At 38.9% G+C, this 21085-nt stretch overlaps 2 protein-coding genes across 2 annotated transcripts; both read right to left on the bottom strand.

The window, feature by feature from the left end:
• Nucleotides 1–1333: 1333 nt before the first annotated feature.
• LOC146305615 (uncharacterized) lies at nucleotides 1334–5050 on the bottom strand. Its single transcript, XM_084712966.1, has 3 exons — nucleotides 4640–5050; nucleotides 3811–4122; nucleotides 1334–2049 (listed from the first exon to the last, which is right to left on the bottom strand). Exons 1-3 carry the CDS (start codon nucleotides 4769–4771, stop codon nucleotides 1909–1911), a joined length of 585 nt encoding a protein of 194 aa, XP_084569092.1. The 5' UTR covers nucleotides 4772–5050; the 3' UTR covers nucleotides 1334–1908.
• Nucleotides 5051–8115: 3065 nt separating this feature from the next.
• LOC146305616 (uncharacterized) lies at nucleotides 8116–15600 on the bottom strand. Its single transcript, XM_084712957.1, has 11 exons — nucleotides 14659–15600; nucleotides 14313–14344; nucleotides 13377–13508; nucleotides 13211–13247; nucleotides 13014–13100; nucleotides 12770–12928; nucleotides 11434–11484; nucleotides 11267–11345; nucleotides 10910–11024; nucleotides 10677–10776; nucleotides 8116–9325 (listed from the first exon to the last, which is right to left on the bottom strand). The coding sequence occupies exons 1-11, from the start codon at nucleotides 14985–14987 to the stop codon at nucleotides 8476–8478; spliced, it is 1971 nt and encodes a 656-aa protein (XP_084569083.1). The 5' UTR covers nucleotides 14988–15600; the 3' UTR covers nucleotides 8116–8475.
• Between the last annotated feature and the right edge of the window lie 5485 nt (nucleotides 15601–21085).

The raw sequence follows: 21085 nt of genomic DNA on the forward strand, positions 1-21085 counted from the left end.
TGAACAATGTAGCAGCACATTCAAGTATAACATCAGGAGACACGCCGTATTACAGAAACTGACTAATGTGTAGCCATGGTAACAGGACCTGCTTTTGGCAAAAAAAAAAAAATAATTACAAATGAAAAGTTCTTAGGTAATCTTCCTTTCCTAACTTCAGATAGGACAAGTGGATTACACAAACATCTTAAATCCCCCAAATCATAAATGACCTTTCCTAACTTTAGAATAACGGTTAAGCAGTTCTACTTTTCAGCCTGTAGTAGTAGCTAACTTACTAATGGTAGCTAACAGTAGTTAATTGTAGTTTTGGCTAACACTAGCTAACGGTAGTGTTTGATAACTGTAGCTAAAGGTAGTGTTGGCTAACAATAGCTACCAGTAGTGTTAGCCAACAGTAGCAAATAGCAGGTTTGGCTAACACTAGTTTACAGTAGTGTTTGATAACAGTAGCTAATCCTAGTTTGGGGTAACAGAGTTGTTAGTGTTGTTGTAAATTTTGCAAAAGTAATGCAAGTGAATTTCTCTACAGATGTTACCCACATTACAGCCAATACAGAATACAATCCCAAAATCTTAAATGACGTCTCCTAGCTTTAGGATAACAGTTAGGCTGTTCTAATTTTTACATTTCCACCTGTAGTAGTAGCTACCTTACTAACTGGCTGACTAACGGTAATCAAAGGTAATGTTCGCTAACAGGACTAATGATAGTTTTAGCTAACACTACCTGATGGTACGGCATCTTAATGGCATCCAAGCTGTTCTAATTTTTACTTAACCGCTTGTAACCGCTCACTAATAATGAGCTAATGGTCGTTTTAGCTAGCAATAGCTCACGTTACTGTTAGCTAACAGTAGCTAATGGTAGTCTGAGCTAACTGAAGTGTTAGCTAATGTAATTTAATGCGTATGGCTTTTGTTTTATTGCTTTTACACAATGAATGCCAGACACAGTGGGGGCTGTGTCTGCTATCTTAGCCCACTCTCTCTTTTATCTCTAAAGTTAGTGTTGATGTAAATTTGGCCAAAAACATCTTTGGATTTCTTTATAGATGTTACCAACACCTCATCATCTGTGTTGAAGTTGAATGCATGATGTTTTTGCGCATGTTTTTTGGTATGTTTCAGTGAGAAAAATGAAGAGTTAGGATTTCCTAACCTGAGATGAAATAGGATGAAGTAAAAAAAACGTCGGTTAAGATTTGCTTCTGTAGTTTCTGTAATACGGCCTGAGAGCAGCAAACATGACACTTGATCATCACAGATTGTGCCTAACTATAAACACTAGAAACATTCAGGGTATATATGAAGAATGTGGACTTGGATTAGGAATCATTTAGATATGTTAATAACGTGGTACATTAAAAGCTAAGTGACCTATTAAAACAGTCAAAACGTCTACAGATTCAGCTGCACATCAGTCACAGTTTATCAGTCATGGATTTTTGGCTACATTCTAGCAGTTAGTAGAGTTTGGAGTGTTATGAACAGCAGATAAGTAGTCATCAAAGGTAAATCCACTTAAATAAAATAAATTACACACTGCATACAAAAAAGGGCATTCTGAAACAGTCTAACTCTGCCACTTCACAAAGCAAACCAACCTTTATACAGTTGCAAGTCTGCACTCACTTCTTTGTTCAAAGGAAATAGCAACCGTGGCAAACTAGAGGTCATTTTAGCACTTGCTGGGGAAATACCAATGTCTGGGAAAAGCTGTCTACTGGGCTTTGTTAAAGGAGCTTAGCTGTGATTTTAGTTAAGCGGGACATTTTTTAACCTCTAGTGTACACAGACTATATTCCACACCACTTGATATTTAATTTGGAATACATAAACGGGAAAGCTGGCTGTTAGTGTTGAGTGAGTTCGTTCATAGATGTTGCTGGAATGAAACCAAGAAAATCAGATCTCTTCTGTTCCTCCCTTCTCTTTGTGTAAGTCATGGAGGGTCTGCGCAGCGTGGTCAGCCCAGTGGATTAGCTCCAGCAGCACTCGATAGGTCCACATTTTGAGCCCGAAAACTCCCCCAGCGCCATCGGTTTCCTACACAGACGAGAGCAAGTTACATCCGCTGCCTTTCATTGTACCCAGATACAGTCCAAGAAAATAAGTGTTTAGTAGGGCTGCACGATTTAGTAAGAAAGTCATACTGTGATTATTTTGATTGAAATTGCGATATGTAATACAAATGATCAGTTTTGCGTTACAATTTCCATGTTCACAGACAGATATAAAATATTAAAACTGTGATGATGTGACATTAATTGAGGTCTGTACCAAACAAAATGTTTCCTTCATCTGGAGGACCAGATTTTTAGGCTAGGATATCTACGCAGCGTTATAGTACATCATTATAATGCCGTTGTCGCGTACATTTTTCCTTTTTAAAAAATATCGCAATTTGGTTCTGGTTTGGCGATTTGGATAGTGCACTTGGCCACATTGCAATTTTACTGAATGCAGCCCTAGTGTTTAGTGGACGGGGGAGGATATGGTCACACTTAAACTTTTCCAGTAACTGTCCAGTTTCATTAATCAATTGAAAAGTCTGAGAGCGATGTTCAAAGCAAGACAGAAAATATGTAGGCCAGTAACAAGTTAAGAGACTGTTTGGTCATGTCTAAATAAATATGTTTGCATTTGGTTCCTACAACAAAGTTGGTATAGTTTATTGCTCATTTATATGTCCAGCAGATAAGGAGCATGACCATTCATTCGTGTCTGTGTCCACCTGATGACTGTAGTAAGTTTTCTTTTAGCTAAGTTTTGTTCACCACCTCCTGCAGGGAAATGTCTGTAGTTTTAGCTGCTAAGTTCTCCTTTATATTCACCAGCTAGGTTCTAACTTTGTCTCTCTGTTGTTAGGTGCTGAAAAACAGGAAAAAAGCTGCGTATTTGACACCTTTCACATTAAATGTAGTCATTTAAGCCACTGTTAATATAAACATATTGATTGGTGCAGCTTTAAATGCAATCAAAAGATTTTCTTGGATACCTAAGTGATTAAGTTAATTGTTTAAATCCTTGTTCCCAGCAGTAGTCATACAATACAGGGTTTAGTCACACCCTTCGCAGAAACTTCTCCATTTAATTATGTTATTAAGAAATAATAGAGGCCTCACGGCTTGGAAACACCCTAGTTTGTCAGGTCCTTCTGTGTTGAATGCCAGATTTGATGTAGATGACTGAATTCTTGTCATGTCATAATAGATACATACAACTGACACATAAAATTTATACAAATGCAACCAAAAGATGTCTCTTGAACATTTTGTTGCATGTTGAAAACGCATCCTAAGAGGAGCCAGAATTAAAGTTTTTATGACGTCTTTTTATAAAGTCCACTACATGTCCAATGTTGAGCCCTAATTTAGCACATGAAACAAACACAAAATTTTGATTAATCACAATTGATTTCTTTTAGGGGTTTTTTTGCAGAAAAAAGCACTGCAGATTTTTTCCAGACATGTACAAACATTCATCTGAATGTCCAAGAGGGGCTGTAGTGAGTATTTCAGATATTAAACCTGATTTGCACGTCCTGCAGACATACAGATATGATCTTTGACTGACCGACACAATGAAGACATGATCTGCATGTGTTGCAGACGTCTTATGTTTGCTGGGTAGGTCTGTAGCAGGTTATTCTGTGTGTGCCATATTCAAAATGTTTCCAAAAACGTGACTTTAAAGTATATAAAAGTACATAATTCCTTTTAGTGTATGTTTGATAAAAGAGCAGTGACTTGTAATTGTATTAGAGGATGCTTAATACGGGTATAAAATCTATAACAAATACTGCACCTCAGTGCACTGGTGGTCTGGGGTGACTTCCAGGGTTGTGTTCTCGGTCTCCGCCAGATCTTTGGTGCTGAGGAGCAGGTGCTCCAGCCGGAGCCGGACGTTCTTCCTCATGGTCTCGTAGTCGCCCTCCAGCTCGCCCAACTCCTCCTCTTCCTTCAGGATGACACAGTGGAGCAGCCCCAGGCACTGCCGCAGAGCCGAATGCAGCAACTGCACCTGCTGCTCCGTGCTAGGCTCCTCGGAGTCATGGGACAGGGACACGATGCGCCTGCCGTCTGGGGTGTGGTCCAACAGGAAGGTCTCCCTCTCTTTCTGAAAGTGTGAGGAAAAGAGTGCAAAGCGGACAGATATATGGTGCTACCGGCCTTGTACTTGTGCCTTTTATTTTATTTTAGTTCAAGTACAAATTCAATACTAAGTGACGGCCATATTGATTATATTGATCAATTAAGAGGTGTTCTAAAAGGAAGATGAAGCACAGAAGCAGGACAGCAGGAAAAAAAAATCCAATACACTCTATCCATTAAGCACCCCAGGGAAAATGGAGGGGATGTGGTGGTGGGGGGGGGGGTCTTTTAGTGTGATTACACTCTGCACCACAGCATCCCATCCAACAACACACAAGTGCACACTGCAATTAAAGTACATGTATGAACAGGAGTGAATGTTACTGTACAGTTAAAGTCAAATCTATAGCTAATTCAAATGCGACAGGTAGCTAGCTGCCTCGGGACAAAAACATGCTCGCTTTAAGGCAAGCCACAAGTAACGGGAAGGGGTTGTGTGTGTTACAGCGAGCATAACGAGAGCATAAAGGGATATAACTCACGTATAGCTGGAGCAGGCGGGTACATTCGTGGTGCAGTAGCCGGGCGAGAGCCACCGCTCTCCCGGTCTGCGTCGGGCCAGGCACCGCCGTGTCCAGCACGGTTATCTGCTGCTGCTCCTCCTGCTCTGCCATTTGCACTCCAGCCCTGTTCGTATAGGTGGGTTAGCAGCGAGCTGGACGGACAAACACCGAGCAGAGACACGAGTCGGGGGACCCCCCCAACGTCGAAACAACTATTTTCTGTCTTTTTTTTGTGTACTTCAGCGGTTTGAACACGGAGCGGAGGTCCTCTCAGCGGCTGTCAGTGAAGCGTGTTTGTGTCGGTGCTCATTTTGGCATGCACGCAAACAGAGGGGATTTAATTGGTTCCGCAAGCCACAGGGACGTTTTTAGGGGGACGCACCGCACAGGAGGACCTTTTTTTTTTTCTCTCTCTCCCTCAAAAACGTCACCGAACGACCCACCCATCCGTCCACAAATAATAAAAACTCTCTTTATTAAAAGGATTTTTCTCAGTAAACTACCGTGGAAAACCTCATGCGGTTTTTAAATATTTTCTGACCAATAAAATACCGCGGAGCTTCTTTCACAAGTGTACAAAATTTTCTCCAGTAAACAATAGTTTAGAGAGAACATAAACTGTGTAATGTGTTTTTATTTATGTAAAAAAAAAAAAAAAAGAAAAGAAAAAGAGATTCGCAACTGTTTGGAAATCGTGTTATTTGGTTTCTACCATTCATTGCTCATCTTTGTCACATTATTGATTTAAAAACAAAATAGAAAAATAAATTTTATTACCTCTCTCCCCTTACCTCCCCCCTCCCCAAAGTATATATTTTTCCCTAAAATTAGTACATAATAATTGTGTATTATCATTAAAACATTTTTGGAGGGTCCACACTTAACAACAGCTGGTAACAGCTGGGATGGGATAGAAGAGGAAAGGAGGAGTCTGGGAATATGGATGGTATATTTCTTTTGTAATTATATATTTATACACATATCATAAATCAAGAGTGATAAATTAGCTGGGTCAATTTTCTTTAAATTTCACCATATTGATCTATTACACACAGTTTTTCATTCTATTTTGAGGGGAGATTGTCCTTATCTGAACTGAGGGTCTAAATGTAGCAGCTGTATGGATTTTAAAAACTCTTAGGACAAATTTGTGATGTTGGACTGTATAAATAAAAGTGACTTAACTAATATGTTTTTGTAAATTTATAGTCTTGTTGTCCTTTGCTGTCCCTCTGTTACTACAAAGTTGAGATAGGCACAGTTGCTTGTATCAGTCCACTCAGTAATGGTTTAGAAAAGTAATTTTTCAGATGTTATGTCCTAGATGTGCTTTGATTCTGTTTGTTTATTTAAAAACTGACTTCAACCCGTCCACAGTTTGCAGATGAAGAATGGCTGAATCTGGCATATTTACACCATATTAATGTTATTTAGTGTGTTATTCCTTGACACATAAACTGTATCACCTTATTTCAAAGGATGAAACAAAAAAAACAGACATGGGAACATAATTTGTTTATTATAGTTATTCTGAATACATTTTCTGATAAATTAAGACTGTAAGATTACGAGTGCTCAGTAGTAGTGGCAGTGTACAGAGGTATATTTTATCATCTAAGATGCCAAAAAGAAAATGCTGACCAAAAAAATTCAATTTTACTCCTGCTGCCTGCATAGTTACTGTGAAAAAAAATACTAACACAAGACTCGGTAATTAAATCAGATGGAACAGAGCACAATTTGACGCTGAGATTACAAAAGACATTTAGACGCATCATAAGAAGAAACCAGGGTACTGGTACTGTGCACAATGGCTGACTGAGACACTTGACAGGAGCCAGTGTTAACGTTATAACAAACACCTCTGATTTTACTTGTATGACAAGTCTAAATGCCTGCGGTGAAAAGTTATTTTGTGAAGAAAAGATCTTGCCTTTCTCAAACGATTACAAAAACTACTTATTTCAGATTTTGTCTGTGATTTCTCTTCGTCAAAACCTCTACTTGAACAAAGCAATTTACATTTATCTTAAGATCCGGACTAAAAATTCCACTCATTTTAATGTCTCAAAGATTCTTTTATACCAAAAACTTCTTTTGGTCGTAGTTCCTGCTCACAGTGCATTTTAATATAACATTTAAGAACCTGAAATTACTCGAGTTAACCCAGTTATGTAAATGATCTATTCACCTTCCAAAAAGATGCATACAAACAATAAACAACAACAACAACAGGGACACTATGGGGACATAAATGTCATTTTTGACTTACTTGAACAGTATCTTTGTCTTTTTACTCTCTAAAAAAATGTAAAAAATAAAAACATACACACATATGTACAAACACAAGGTTCAAAAACCAGAAAGTTACAAAATATTCATTAAAGGGATAGCTTGGATTTTTTGAAGTGGGTCTGTATGAGGTACTTATCCATAGTGAGTGTCTCACCAGCAGCTCCCAGTCTGGACAAGCAGCAGGACTACTTGTGTAGGATAAAAATGTATTTTATCCACCTAAAAAACATTTAGTAAACACTGTATCTCAAATCTTCTCACTACTTAACCCTTGCCATCAGACACCTTTTTCCAATGGGAAATTGCTGTCATATAAGCCAAACATTGTTGTCTCCAAGTAACCAGACTCCTTTGACACAAACAGTGATTTTACTTTGCAGAAGGCGGGAGTTGCTGATCTACCGCTGCCTCAGTCAGTCAGTTTGTTTGTGTTATTGTGTGACTTCAGTGAATCAGAACTAAACTTTTAAAACATGAAAGCCAACGACACAAACAAACTTTTTTTAGAGGCAGCAGTAGACCAGCAATAACTGCTGTGTTGTACAAGGTAAAATGACTGTTTTTGTCAAAGACGTCTGGCGTGAAATAATTTAATTTTCCATGTTGTCTATGCACCCATTTTCATTCAGTGTCAATGTATGTAGCCATATAGGTATGGTTTCGTACTGCATCACTGCATAACTCATACACGTTCATACTGATGCATTTTCTTTCAAACTAATTTGGTTGTGGATGTCTGGATTTGGTGCACTTTATAAGGCACTTGGGGCAGAGTTGCCTTGTTTTTGAGGACATGAAGCTCACTCTGGTCTTCGCTCTCTCACACAGTGGTAAACATTCTGACTGTGCTGACTGCCAGCTCCAAACACCATTTTAAAAAAAAACACTCTGCTTGTATTATCCAGCTATTTTTTAGAAATTCGGAATTTTATATTTTCCAAAACCAAATACAGCTAATAGTTTGGAAACACAAATATTTTTCCATACTCTGTAGAGGCCCTGTATAAGTGTGATTTCCCCTCAGAAAAGGCTGTCTAATGTCAAGGTAAAGTGGTGAAAATATTCTAAATAAAGCCTACAATTAAATTTTGTTGTTGTTGAGCCTTTTTTAAAGGTGGCTAAAATGCGTTTTGCTGCCTCTCATATGGTGCTCCAGCTGCTTCTCCAAACTGGGGGCATGTTGACCACCATCTACAATAGGTAATACACTGTTTAAGTACCTCATACAACCCCACTTCAAATGATCTGAACAAACCCTTAAAGTGGTAAAAGTATATAATCTATATTATAAATCATACTCCCTGATGTGAAGCAGCTCTGTGTAGCTTTGTACTATGTAGGATTACTGTGTTACACTCATTAAAGTCTATTATTTCAAACATTTATAACGTCAGCTTATCAACTTTTAACAGATCCTTCAGTCTTTTGTTTCTTTCTTAAATCTAACTCTCTTCTTGTTTGTGTCTCCTTCATCACACTGTGCATAAAGTTCCTGTTCAGCTCATTTTGATGCCATCTATCTAGATTAAGCTCTCTCCAGGAACCTCGGCACACTGTAAAAGAATCTGTCTCTCTCCTTCCCTCTCCCAAACAATCCCCTCATCTTCTTTCCTCCTCTCCCCGTGACCCTCCCACATCATTTCACCTACACCCTGATGACTACCACCCACCACCACCCTGTCCCACAGCTCGCCCTCCCCGGGCAGCTGTGCATCCTCGTGAGCCACCCTGCCCCACTGCATGGGCTGCTGGGAAGCCAGGGAAGCTGTGGAGGCCAGCGTGGTGACAGAGCTCAGGGTGAGGAGGGTGCTTTGGGGGTCTGCAGTGGACATGGAAGCGACGGGGCTGGCAGGAAGGGTGGAGAGCTGGATGAGCTGGGGGTGGCTGGTGTTGGAAAGGTGAGCAGGAGGAGCGGTGGTGAGGTGCAGCAAGGTGGGGGCCTGCTGCTGGTGTGCAACCTGCACCACATGATGCGTGGGCAGCTGGAGGAACTGGCCTTGAGATACATCGATCTGCGTCTGCGGAGCGAGTGGGAGCACCACCTGCTGCAGCGGAGTGAGCGTAGCACTCATCGCCTCCTGGTTCTCCTGGCTGCCACGGGGCTGGTCGGGCTGGGTAAGCACCGGGACTGTCTCTGGGATCGGGTTGGGGGTGGGACTACTGATTACAGAGCCTCCATTAGCTGCCATGGCTTCAGCTATGAGCACCTCGGGGTGGCTCTTTGCCTTGTGGGCGACAACGGAGTCCTTTTTCTCAAACTTTTTGCCACAAATGGAGCAAGAGAACTGGTAAGAAGCTTCTGCATCGTGCTTCTTCATGTGCCAGTTTAAGGAGGCCTTCTGACGGCAGGTGAAGCCACAGATCTCACACCTGCCACAAGGTGGAGACAAAGATTGTGTCACAGTCTAAACTCAGTTGAAGCTCAAGACTCATCAATGCCAGCTGACCTCCAATTTCACTGCAACTTATTCTGAACCAGTATTCAGATTTTTTCCTTAAGTAAAAATAGTATGACATAGTTCTACCCCTGTGGAAAAATTCTCCATGTCAAAGTTCCTCATGTAACAGCACAAAAGTAGCAGCAAATTCATTGAATTTTACTTTAAGTTTAACAGTAGATGTACTCACTATGCAGCCAAAATGGTCACCTTCATTTTATTTCATTTTTAAATTTGTTTTCAAATCAGTTTAGTTTCAGTTAATGAACAAATAATCATTATTCAACAGACGTTCCAGTCTCAATCCACCAATGTTGAGAAATTTGACCAAACTGACAAAGATTAAACTAAAGAGATTTCTTGTCTGTTCTTAATTTTATTTCAGTTTTAGTAGTTTTAGTAAGTACACAGTATCTTTTCTTCTCTAGTCTAGTTTTTATTATTTATTTTAGTTTTTATTTTGATAGACACAGAGTTTTAGTTTTTATTTTAGTTTTAGTTAACTATAATAATCTTGTATACAACTGGATCACTGTTATAATTGATACAATTAATATGAGGCATTTAAATATTAGTTGGCCAAAGTGAAACACATTCTTGCTATTTTACTAATAGAGGTGATTTAATGACTGCATAAGTACGCATTGTATTTTATATGCTTATAATAGATTTTTAAAATCTTTACTTGCAAGTAACTTGAAAGTACAGATAAATATAGTGGAGTAAAATGTACAATATTTCAATTCAAAACTGGAAAGGTATAAAACTCAAGTAAAATACAAGTACTGCAGAATTGTACAGTACTTAAGTGACATGTACTTAGTTACTTTCTAACACTGCTCAGAACATAAACACTGAAATTTTTCATGCAAACAACACTAATAATCTAAATTTAATACATTACTGGGCTACTGCTTAAAACCCCAAAAACAAGCATCTGTCAGGTTAAAACTGACAACCAGAAAGCAGAAAGTGTGTGGTTGCACGGCAACTTGTGCCACATTTCAATTGCTGCAAAAATTACAGACCAATCGCAAAGCCTACAGCATTTTCCTGTGTCCCCCTAAATAAGATACTGGCTCCTTAAAATGACCCTAATCCTGACCCTATTTAAAACACCTCATTTAAATGGATAATTGACCAAAAAAAAAAAAGATTTGAAAATCAAACGCTGTGTTTTCTTCCTTGAAGCACTGGACACTGGCCAGATTCCCATGACTGTGTATTTTAAAGTTCTTCCTTGTATTGAGTTGTGACACTGTCTGACAAATGTGACAACTCACTGTATCGGCTTCTCTCCTGTGTGTATCATCCTGTGCACAGCCAGGTTGTGGGAACTCTTGAAGGCTCGAGCACAGTACTCACAGATGTAGTCCCTTTGATCTGACAGACAGATGACAAAAACATGATAGAAACATTTTCATTTTCTCATTGCTCGGAAATGGTATCATTATTTTCATAATGAAATACAAATAAAAACAAGGCATTGTGCCGGTCTAGACATCTGTTCCCAAACCTGTATGGTGTTTAGCGTGTCGCAGCAGCTGCTTCTGCAGGCGAAACAAGCGCCCACATGAGGGGTGATCACACACATACTTCTTCTTTAGTAAGTGCTGGTATTTTATATGGTGCTGAAATAAAGAGATAAGACAAAAAGTTAGCTGGTTAAATTCATTCATAGTCCTTTACAAGTCAAATGAATCAATTAAAACAACAACTGAACTGTTTCTACACATGATACAAAACACACCCAACCACGAAAGGTTTTCTCTGGCGTGGCTAAAATTGTTGCAATTGTATAGTGCCAAATTTATGACACTGCCTTTAAAAAATATTTTAGGCTGTCATGGCTACAGGCGACAGGATGGCAAACCTGTAGGTAGCGTGGGTGAGCCAAGACAGTACCACAGCCCTCCATTTCACAGCGGACGTACTGCACCGGGGGCTTTTTCCTGTGAAGACAGAAAAATTGTGTAACAATCACACTTGATCCAAACAGTCTTAGTCATCTACAGTGAATAACGCAGTCATGGCTGTTACCTTCGTTTCGGGAGCCGAGGTCCTTTGTCATCTTTTTGTTGTCTACTTCTCCTAAAACAGATTTGAAAGCAGAATTTTAAATTTGAAATGTCGACCAACACTTATTCGTTCTGTAGATCTTTTTCACAGCAGCCATTTTGACATGAAACAGAAGGTTAAACACGGGTGTCACCAATTATACTAATTAAGGGTCTGTTACATTCAGGGTGCGGCTACTGTGTCAACTGCCTCACTAGAAGGGTTCTGCTGGACTGAATGTAACGAGAACTCATTCAGTATCATTGGCAACACCTGAGTATATTTCTTTATATAACAGTCCTTATTATTATTCAGTTGTTTAAATTCATTGCTATTGTTGAATTACAAAACAAAATTGACTGATGATAAAGATGATTACATTCATAATAACAGGCTCACTGTGCAAACATCGTAAAAAAGAATGTCAGATGAGTCACACTGGCACAATTTCAACACCGCAAAAGAGAAAATTATAGGTGCTGTACTGTTTACTTGTGGTTTCAGGTTGGCATGAACTACAAGAGTTTGTTGTGACTTGGTGTGGCAGACGATTGCTGCCCCACATAGTTTGGTCTGACCACACAATCGATCACGCTTCTTTTATATCATAAGCAGAATATGACCGTATCTATGTTGTTAACTTCCGTGAAGGGACAGTTCAGATTATATGAGATACTTATCAACAGTGTACATTATGTTAAGAATATTTTCATCATTTTAACTTCTTGTAAAACTGCCTTTTCTCACAGGAAATATCACTCTTTCCAGACTAACCAGACTCCATTAGCATGATCTGTAATTTTGCCTCACAACCCTAGACCCTATCTGTTAGTATAAACTAAAAGACTGAGGCAGCAGTAGATTGGAAAACCCTTGTGTAAAGTTACTGGTGTCTGGATGAGTGTGAGTGACATTTGGCTTATAAAATGGGAGTTTCCCACCAGTCTGATGGTAAGGCAATGAAAATACTATGAATTTAGCATACACTTAAACTGATATTGATTTTTTTTAGATGTGCCTTTTTTAAAGTAGCTAAAATACATTTTGCTGCAGACCCTGTTCACAGGTGTACATTGCTTAGCTTCCATGCTGGCTTGCCTCTCTGCTTCTCCAAACTGGAGGCATGTTGACCACAATCTACTGTAGCTAATCCACTGATAAGTGACATAAGTGACCTCACTTCAAATATTCTGAACTATCCCTTTAATGGTGCACTAAGCCAACCTTCTGTCATTATGCAGGCTGTCAGACAAAAAACAGCCCGACAATGGGGGCACAAGGGAGACATGACATACACCTGTCGTGGGTGTGGTCTTACTTCTTGGGTGGCTCTGTGTTATCACCCACGCCATCTTCAATCTGCACAACAATCTTGGCTGCTTCTTCCTTTTTAATGTCGTCTTCTTCTTCCTCCTTTTCTGACTCCTCTTTCTTGACCTCTTTTTGTTGTAATGTTGTACGCCGCCTCGATTTTTCCCTAAGGAGCCAAGAGATAAAAACCTTTAAGCATTCATCATTAAGGAAGTATTCGTGTGAAGCAACATTCAGAGAGCTCAACGTACGTTTTTGTCTCGGGTTTATAGATGATGTCATTTGGATCATCTCTGAATGGAGGGTCCTCGTCGAGAGCCGCGTCTGGATCTGCAACGCTAATATGGACATCAACACCATACTGGCCACAATGAAATTCACACTGACAAATCAAACAGAAATCCAACGTTTTCTCTGCTGCTCATTTAATAAGCCTTCTACCACTCACTTGTCATTGCTTCCTTTCAAAGCACCTGTTTCCTCTCCTGAAAAACAGAGATAATAAATATGTCGTTTCAGTTTCAGACAGTTGCTGCTGTTACTATTTTTACTGTCATGACATTTGTACAATTAAACAGGATGTAGTGAAAACAAAATACAAGTTGTCTTCTTACCACATGATGAAGCCGGCATCTCAGTTTCAGGCTTGCATGCTGTTGCTGGTGTGGTGCGAGAGGCTCGGGCTGGAGGTTTACTTTTGCCCTTTTTAGATTTGGACAGCTTTGGTTCAAGAACAGGTTTTGACTCTGAGGAAGTCAGAGTGGTCATATATAAGTGACAGATTGAGTAAATTAAAGGGACAAGATTCCTTCTTACAGATGAATTTGACTCAAAGGTTTTTTTTAAGTAGGTGTGTATGATGTACTTATCTATAATCAGCATATTACCTACAGCAGATGGTGGTCAACATGCCCCCAGTTTAGGGAAACAGCAGGAGAACTGGTGTAAGGAGCAAAGTGATACAGCATTGTGGACCAGGTCAGCAGCAAAACATATATTAACCACTTATAAAAAGGCCTGCCTATAAAGAAAAAAAAAATCTTAACTTTATCTTACCATCCCACAGCCTTTTCTGATGGAAAACGCCAAATATCATTCTCTCCAAGTGCACCAAACTTCTTTGGAAAAACAGTCAATTTACCACACAAAACACGGGATTTGCTGACGCTGCCACGATCTCTTAATTTGTTTGGGTTATTTAGGGACTTTTAAAAGCAAAATATTGCTCTCTCTCCAAACAAGTCAACGATTGACAAAAACAGTAATTTTACACACAGGAGTTGCTGGTCTAATGTTCAGGATTTTAAAGGGTTAGTTCGGATTCATTAAACAGCGGTTTCTAATTGGAAAAGACAGCCTGATGGCAAGGTAAAGTGGTGGAAATGTTCTAAAATTACTGTCCAGTCCACAGTAGTTCATTGCTTAGCTCTCTACACCAGTACTCCTGCTGCTTCTCCGAAACAGGGGTGTGCAGACTGACACCCACTGTAAGTAATACAATGAACCCCCAAAACAAAACAAACTATCCCTTTAAATGTGTGTCTTCTCACCCTTTTTGGCCGTGGACTTCTTTACCTCAGGTCTGTGTGAGAGAATAAATGCAGTCAGGAGTAAATCAAAATAAATCTGTATGAAACAGCAGCATTCACAGCATGCTTTAACTCTGCTGCACTGACAATAAGCAAGAACAAGAAGACATGAAAGCACATGCTTTCATTTCACACTTTGGTTTCATCATGTGGCAAACCTATAGCTTTAAGAAACCCCAGTGCTATAACACACTTCCCACAATAACAGCCCCAAGCTTCCTTGCAGTGCAATCTCTCCAGTGCTTCTAACAAACCTCTTTTTATCTCAATAGTAGTGTGTCTGACGTGCTTTTGTGTGCGCACTTACTGCACGTTAGGTGTGTTTTGAGGGGGTGATCCCGCAGGTCTCCCACGTCCACGGTGTAAACTTGTGGACTTTTTCTTACAAGTAGCTTTCATGGTCTTACTAGTCCTCCTGTCATCTCCAACTCCCCTGGATCGCAAAACACGCTCAGCATCCTTGGCACCAAACCGAGAGTCACCGGAGTTCACCGCGGTTGTTATCCGCCTTTTAGCTCCTCTCCTCCCTCTGGATGGTTCAGTCGAGTCCGGGGATGGTTTGGCGGCCTCCGTGGAGTCTCCGGTTGTGCCAATCCGAGGACCACTACTTGAAAACTCGTCTTCCTCCGTGTCCATGCCGCTCTTATTTAACTGTAATGTCCCTTATAGACTTGTGTTATTGGTTAGTTATGAAAATAGGAAATCAAACACCAGCGTAGCGCAGAAGGCCCTGCTGGAACCAAGTTTTGTTAGCTCGGTCAACAGCAAATTTTCACTCACTACGCAAGCATTTCATTAACTAGCTTATTTAATTAAAAAAAATACGTTGTATGATGAATAAAATTTTACAAACATTCAGCATTATTTACTTCTTAAAGCTATAGCAAACCTCATATTTCTTTGGCAGAGACTAGACCTGTTAAGGACGCGTCTCCTTTAAGAGCAGCAGTAACGCGGATCAGCGAAGTTCTGAAGTTTGGACCTATGGGCTTCCATACTAATTTAAAAAGGTGGTTGTGGGAAATGTAGTCATAAGTAAAACAGTTACGCATATGCGTCGTGCCAAACTCGTTAAAATTTTGGATAGTTTAGATTAGACAGATATTTTATAATGATAATAATAAACTTTCAGAACCATAGTTACTAGGTGCTTCTCAAGTTAAAAATACTAAGACATGAAACCATAATTTAAGAGCACAGAAAGAAAGTAGAAAATGCAAAAAAAAAGGAGACAGGAAAACAAGAAAAGAACAACATTAAAATATTTAAGTATAAGTAGAGTTGACATAAACATCTATATAAAAAAAAAGTAACTTAAGTATACCTGGTATCCAATTTATGCTACTTTATACTATTATTTAACTACAGAGGGAAATATTGTATTTTTTACTTCCCTACAATTATGAAACAGTTTTTACACATAAAACATATGATCAACCTATTAAATATAATGCATTGTTATAGATTTAAGGCCCCACACACTCTCACAGGAGTTTTCAGTTATGTTGCTTATTTGTTGCTTACATCTAATAATAATTTATCTGTGTACATTTTTTTTTAATCTGCATAAAAAGCTACACTGTGGTATTGTTACTTTGACTTAAGTAAAGGGTCTGTGTACCTTTTCCCACAACTGCTATAGCCTCTCTCATTACATTACACAAACAACCACATGATCAGAATAAGAATCATCACTCATCACTCTAGTTCCCTCTTGTGTGAAATTAGGCTCACTAGTGTATTCTTATGATGTTGCTATGATATTAAGTGTCCAGACAAGTTTTCAGTGTTCCCAGGGTAAAAATAAAGAAGAAAATAAAAAACAAATAACTATCTGTGGCTATTTATTCATATCTCTTGATAGTTCTCAAATAGAGGTCTTGGGACGCCAAGTGATCTGTAGCATCCTACCAGGGGGTCCTTAAAAAGTTTACAAATACAGATGTCAACAAATACTATTTAAAATTTAAAACTAAAATAGTTTATGGATTATAAATATTAGGGCTGCCCTGTGATAGTTAAAGATTGAAAATCAGAGCCCCCGTAGTCGACTAAGATTCTTCCAGTAAAGCATTCGTTTTTGTTTCTTACCTTTTGTTACGTCAGTGTGCATTACACTTACAGGATGAAACAGATGTAAGCTTATTAAAAAAGGCACAGGGAGAACATTTCAATGTATTGAATAGAATCAAATATAATTTAGCATTAGTTGGCGCACTGATTAAAACATATTCTTGGGACCACGTGCATTGTCGGTTGACTGATGAGAGGGCGAAAGGAGTAGTTGGTTAACATTTTTCAGCTCGTATTTTTTTTACTTGCATCAAAAGAAATCCTTAATTCACGGCGGTAAAGAGTAGAGCGCGTGCAGCGCAGGTGACAGTGGCTGGACAGCAGCTGCAGCCTCAGAAGAGAAGCTCCACAGGTCCGCTGATTTTATACCTGAGCCATAAAAGGAATTACACTTTTAATTTATCAGACTGTGATATTTTCACATCACAGACGACAAAGAAAGCCATTAAAATGCGAATCTAACTGGCATAACAGATAGAAGACAAGATAGTCTTCTTGTCATAAGGTGCCATACAAAAAAATGTGTTTTTCTTTGTCTTTTCCATACGGTTACAACCATCTCAACATGTGTCCAGTAAACTGAACTGTTTTCAGTTTCTTCATAATAGTGAGAAATGGTAATTGCTTCCACAGAACAATATGTATTTGTTGTTTTTTTATTTTTACCAATGAAAAGTTTTTACAAGACAGAATAAACTTGCATACACTGAAATCTTCCTGTGTCATGGCCTGCAGCCTCCAAATAAACAGATTTTATTGTACGTTGTTCGTCACTGCTACGTGAACTGACACTATGTGACAGGTAGAACTGGTTTTGTAAGGACGCTCATGATGACTTTTTCTTTTGAGTTTTGTTTACGCTTGCTTTACTAAAGTGTACTGACAATTTAGAGATTTCAAGATTTCAGTGATGTTGATAAATGGTCAGTGGTGTTGAAAGGTGAGTGTGATTTTAGATTTCATGACTTACAATCTTTACATTCTGTAAACACACTTTAACTCCTTTGTCTCCTCGTTCGTGTCAGTTCAGGGTGCAGTCTACCGGCTGTAGAAACTAGATCTGGCTGAGGTTCTAAAATGTTTTATTCACAGTTTGCATTGATTTTTTTTAATGTTTTGTGTGACAAAAAGGAGTTCAAATGTGTGTGTGTGTGTGTGTGTGTGTGTGTGTGTGTGGAATTCACAGGAATGGAATTTTGTATCACAAAAAAAGCTTTTGTGGTTCGCTTTAAAACTTTTTTATAGACTGCAGTGTTGATTGTCCTGACATTTACTGTCATAAACATATCAAGTGTTGATCCACTTGAATGACTCTGCATTTATTCATACACGTGTGAAAAAAAAAACGCCTTAAATGACAATCATGTGGACCTGTCGGACACCATGCCAACACAAATTAAATTGGAGTTTTCTAGAAGGTAGCATATTATTCATTACATTGCATTGCACAACAATATGTGATTCAATTTTTTAGTTCTGTCCCATGGATGACAACCCTTTTTAAACTGGTCCAGTGTGTTTACCTGCAGAATATGGCAGAAACTAAATATAATATTTATCGGTATGTGCTCATTAGTGTATAATCACCTGACAATAAGAATGATTGTGTTTTCGTTATCTTAGAATGAGCTGTTTATATCGACAGTGGTCGACACAGTGGACTACAGCAGTCCAGAACAGACAAACCGAGTGAGTGAGTTTACTGTGGGTAGTTTTTTTTTTTAAATCAATCATTCAATAATGTCAGTAAAATTCAAAGTTCAAGTTTCAATAAATTAATAATTACTAATTAATAAATAATAATTATGCTGACTATCTGTTTACAGAATCAGATATAATGTGAAAAGGCAAAATAATAGCACAAAAAAATAAAAATAATAATAACAATAATAACAAATAAATAAATAAAATGCAGCACACAGGAAGTTGATTGATTGAGAGGTCATGTACAATCTTATGCTTATGTGCATGTGGGTGGGAAAATGCAATCTATAACAGGTTATCTCCATTTTCCAAATGGGATCCACACACTAAAAGACATGACCACAGGTATGCAAGACACATGGACTTATAGTTGTATGGGTAAGGTGTTTGGCTACAAAGAGTACGAGACAATTGCACTGAATGTTTTGCTTTTGGTCTTTGCTTTGTTAGTAGATATGCTTGCTGCTCATGGATAACCATCACCTGCCACCATGAACTGTGGATTTTTTCTAAGCGTGCTGGCAGGTGAGTCACATTACATCCCATCACTTGTTCTCTGACATAACTTAATCTGTAGGTTATGTATAGCCCAACGTACATCAGACATATGTACCATAATCATGAAAAAAGTCAAGATAACACGTGTATTCTATATGATATATGATTCTATATGATAATGACATGTTGACTGATTTACACACATGTAGACAAATCAGTGTTCAATTCAGATGTATGTGTGTGTGTATATGTCTGTATATATGTGTATATACATTCTCCTATAGTTCAGTAATAAAATCAGCAGGCCTGCGGAGGGCTCTGTAATTTTGTGTACACCCCCAAGTGCAGGATGAGTCATCAACTGTTTTTAATTGTTTTCCAATTAAAGACAAACTCTAAATTTTCATTAAAAAATACCCAAGAAAATCTACCACAGAACTTTTCTGTCATTGTTGGGCTAGATACTGGCATATAGGTGATGTATAGTGCAATACATATATGATGAAAACACTTAAACGTCGATTTTGACTTAATGGGAAATTTAACTCATTTTGACCGATGGAACTGAGATGATGTCATAAATGGTTTTTAGTGCCTGCCTGGTACTAAAAATATGTAGTAATGATTTGACATCAAAAACTGTGGGCTCCACATTCGAAAACACCAACATAGGTGGGCGGAAAAATACATGACATTGACTTTTTTCCATTTTCATAATTAAAATGATTTGACCAAGTAAGTACATATGTGATCTCTCAGCAAAAATTAATTGTAATTTAATAATAATTGCTGCTAGGGTGCCCTGGTAGCTCAGTAGGTAAAGGGCGTGCCCCATACTGAGCCTGCGAGTCCTCAGCAGCAGCAGTGGGTTCAGTTTTAGCCTGTGACCCTCTGCTGCATGTCATCCCCCTACTCCCTCCCCCTTTTCTTTGTGCATAAGGGCAATTCATAATTGGTGCTATTGTTTATCATGTAAAGCCTGTTATGCAAGATTAACTGATATGAAACCTAATGCCTTTTCCTCTCACACAGTTTTCTGCCCACTTCACTTCATGGTCAAAGCCTCTACTGAGGTTCCTGAAATTAACTCAACAAATGCTATGACCACTACAGCACAAGAGGTCAGTGACCTTTCAACACCTCAGCCATTCAACAGGCAACATCAGCCCACACCAAAAACATGGACAACGCCAACAACTCCACCCATGGAATCAAATACGTTTACTTCAATTGGGGTAACAACATCTAGCTCTGAGAGTAAAGAGGAAACCATAGGAGCGTCAGTGATGGCAAATGTAACTGGATTCAAAGGAGGAACACAAGAACCAGCTCAGGCCAGCCAAGCTCTGACAAAGCAGGAGTTCAGCTTACCTCTACCAAATTCAACAATAATAGATACAGTGGTATCCAGGGAGACACCTTTAGCATCAGTGGGTGAAACTAACACATCGACAACTCTGGAGAATACACCCATTGTTGACTCACCTACAGATATGTTCGGTTCTGCCATGCCAGCCACACCCAAGGCCTCAGATACTATAGACCATAGCATACCAACCAGCATTCCACATTCACCACAAACTAATCCTATATTGACAGGCACATCTACACAGAAGCTGCAAGATGAAACATCAACCACTGACAAATCTAACAGTGTATCTGAGATGATCATATCACTGAATTCATCAGCTCTGATCAACCTCAAAGCCATAAATTCATCTTTGAGCGCATCTGCAGCAGCAGTTACTTCTGCAACAACTGGAACGCAATCAAGTTCAGCTCATGTTAATACAGCATTAAGTTTATCCTCGTCCACATTTGGAGGCTCAATCGAGAAGACATCACCAAGTACCGCAACTGTAACAGTGACAGAGATGGCCACTACTCCGAGTAAACCCTTGACTACAGCCAAAGTTAACACAAAGTCAGCCTCAAACCTTTTCACAACACTGCAAACAAGTGAAGTAAAAAGTTTGGTTACCCTAATGACAAGCAGCACACCAACTCTGCAAAATAAACCATCACCTAGAGATGAAAATTCTTCATCAACACATCAAACATCTATCAACAATCAAATGAAAGTCACTGAAGGACGTAATTCAGGATCCATTCAAATCACAGAGAAACTCACTACAATGCAGCATTCATCATTAGCAGCTTTGGGATCAAACACTGCAACAAATGAAAACAATTTATCAATGTTGACTGTAACCTCAGCTCCTAAAACAGGTAGTCCCTTTGTAACAACTGCATCTAAAGAAGCATTAACTACATCAGCAACAGAAAATACGTCGGCAGAGACAAAATCAACCAAAACTTCACCACAACTTGAAAGAGCTGAGACAGAACAAAGGACAACATTTGGGTCTACAAAATCCAACACATCAACAATACAAAATATTGTGTCAGTAACAACACAAATGAAAACCGATTATTCAAAAGAAAGTTCAACACAGAGT

This window comes from Lutjanus erythropterus, chromosome 23 (genome assembly GCF_056507025.1).
Source record: "Lutjanus erythropterus isolate fLutEry1 chromosome 23, fLutEry1.hap2, whole genome shotgun sequence".
Classification (NCBI taxonomy): Eukaryota; Metazoa; Chordata; class Actinopteri; order Lutjaniformes; family Lutjanidae; genus Lutjanus; species Lutjanus erythropterus.

Excerpts from the sequence above, each read along its gene's own strand:
- LOC146305615 (XM_084712966.1), bottom strand. The coding sequence starts at position 4,771 with ATGGCAGAGCAGGAGGAGCAGCAGCAGATAACCGTGCTGGACACGGCG. Across the intron at positions 4,123-4,639 it reads CCCGCCTGCTCCAGCTATAC|AAAGAGAGGGAGACCTTCCT; the intron begins GTGAGTTATATC and ends TCACACTTTCAG. Across the intron at positions 2,050-3,810 it reads CAGACCACCAGTGCACTGAG|GAAACCGATGGCGCTGGGGG; the intron begins GTGCAGTATTTG and ends TCGTCTGTGTAG.
- LOC146305616 (XM_084712957.1), bottom strand. The coding sequence starts at position 14,987 with ATGGACACGGAGGAAGACGAGTTTTCAAGTAGTGGTCCTCGGATTGGC. Across the intron at positions 13,509-14,312 it reads GAAGTCCACGGCCAAAAAGG|AGTCAAAACCTGTTCTTGAA; the intron begins GTGAGAAGACAC and ends TGACTTCCTCAG. Across the intron at positions 11,485-12,769 it reads AACACAGAGCCACCCAAGAA|GAGAAGTAGACAACAAAAAG; the intron begins GTAAGACCACAC and ends AATCTGTTTTAG.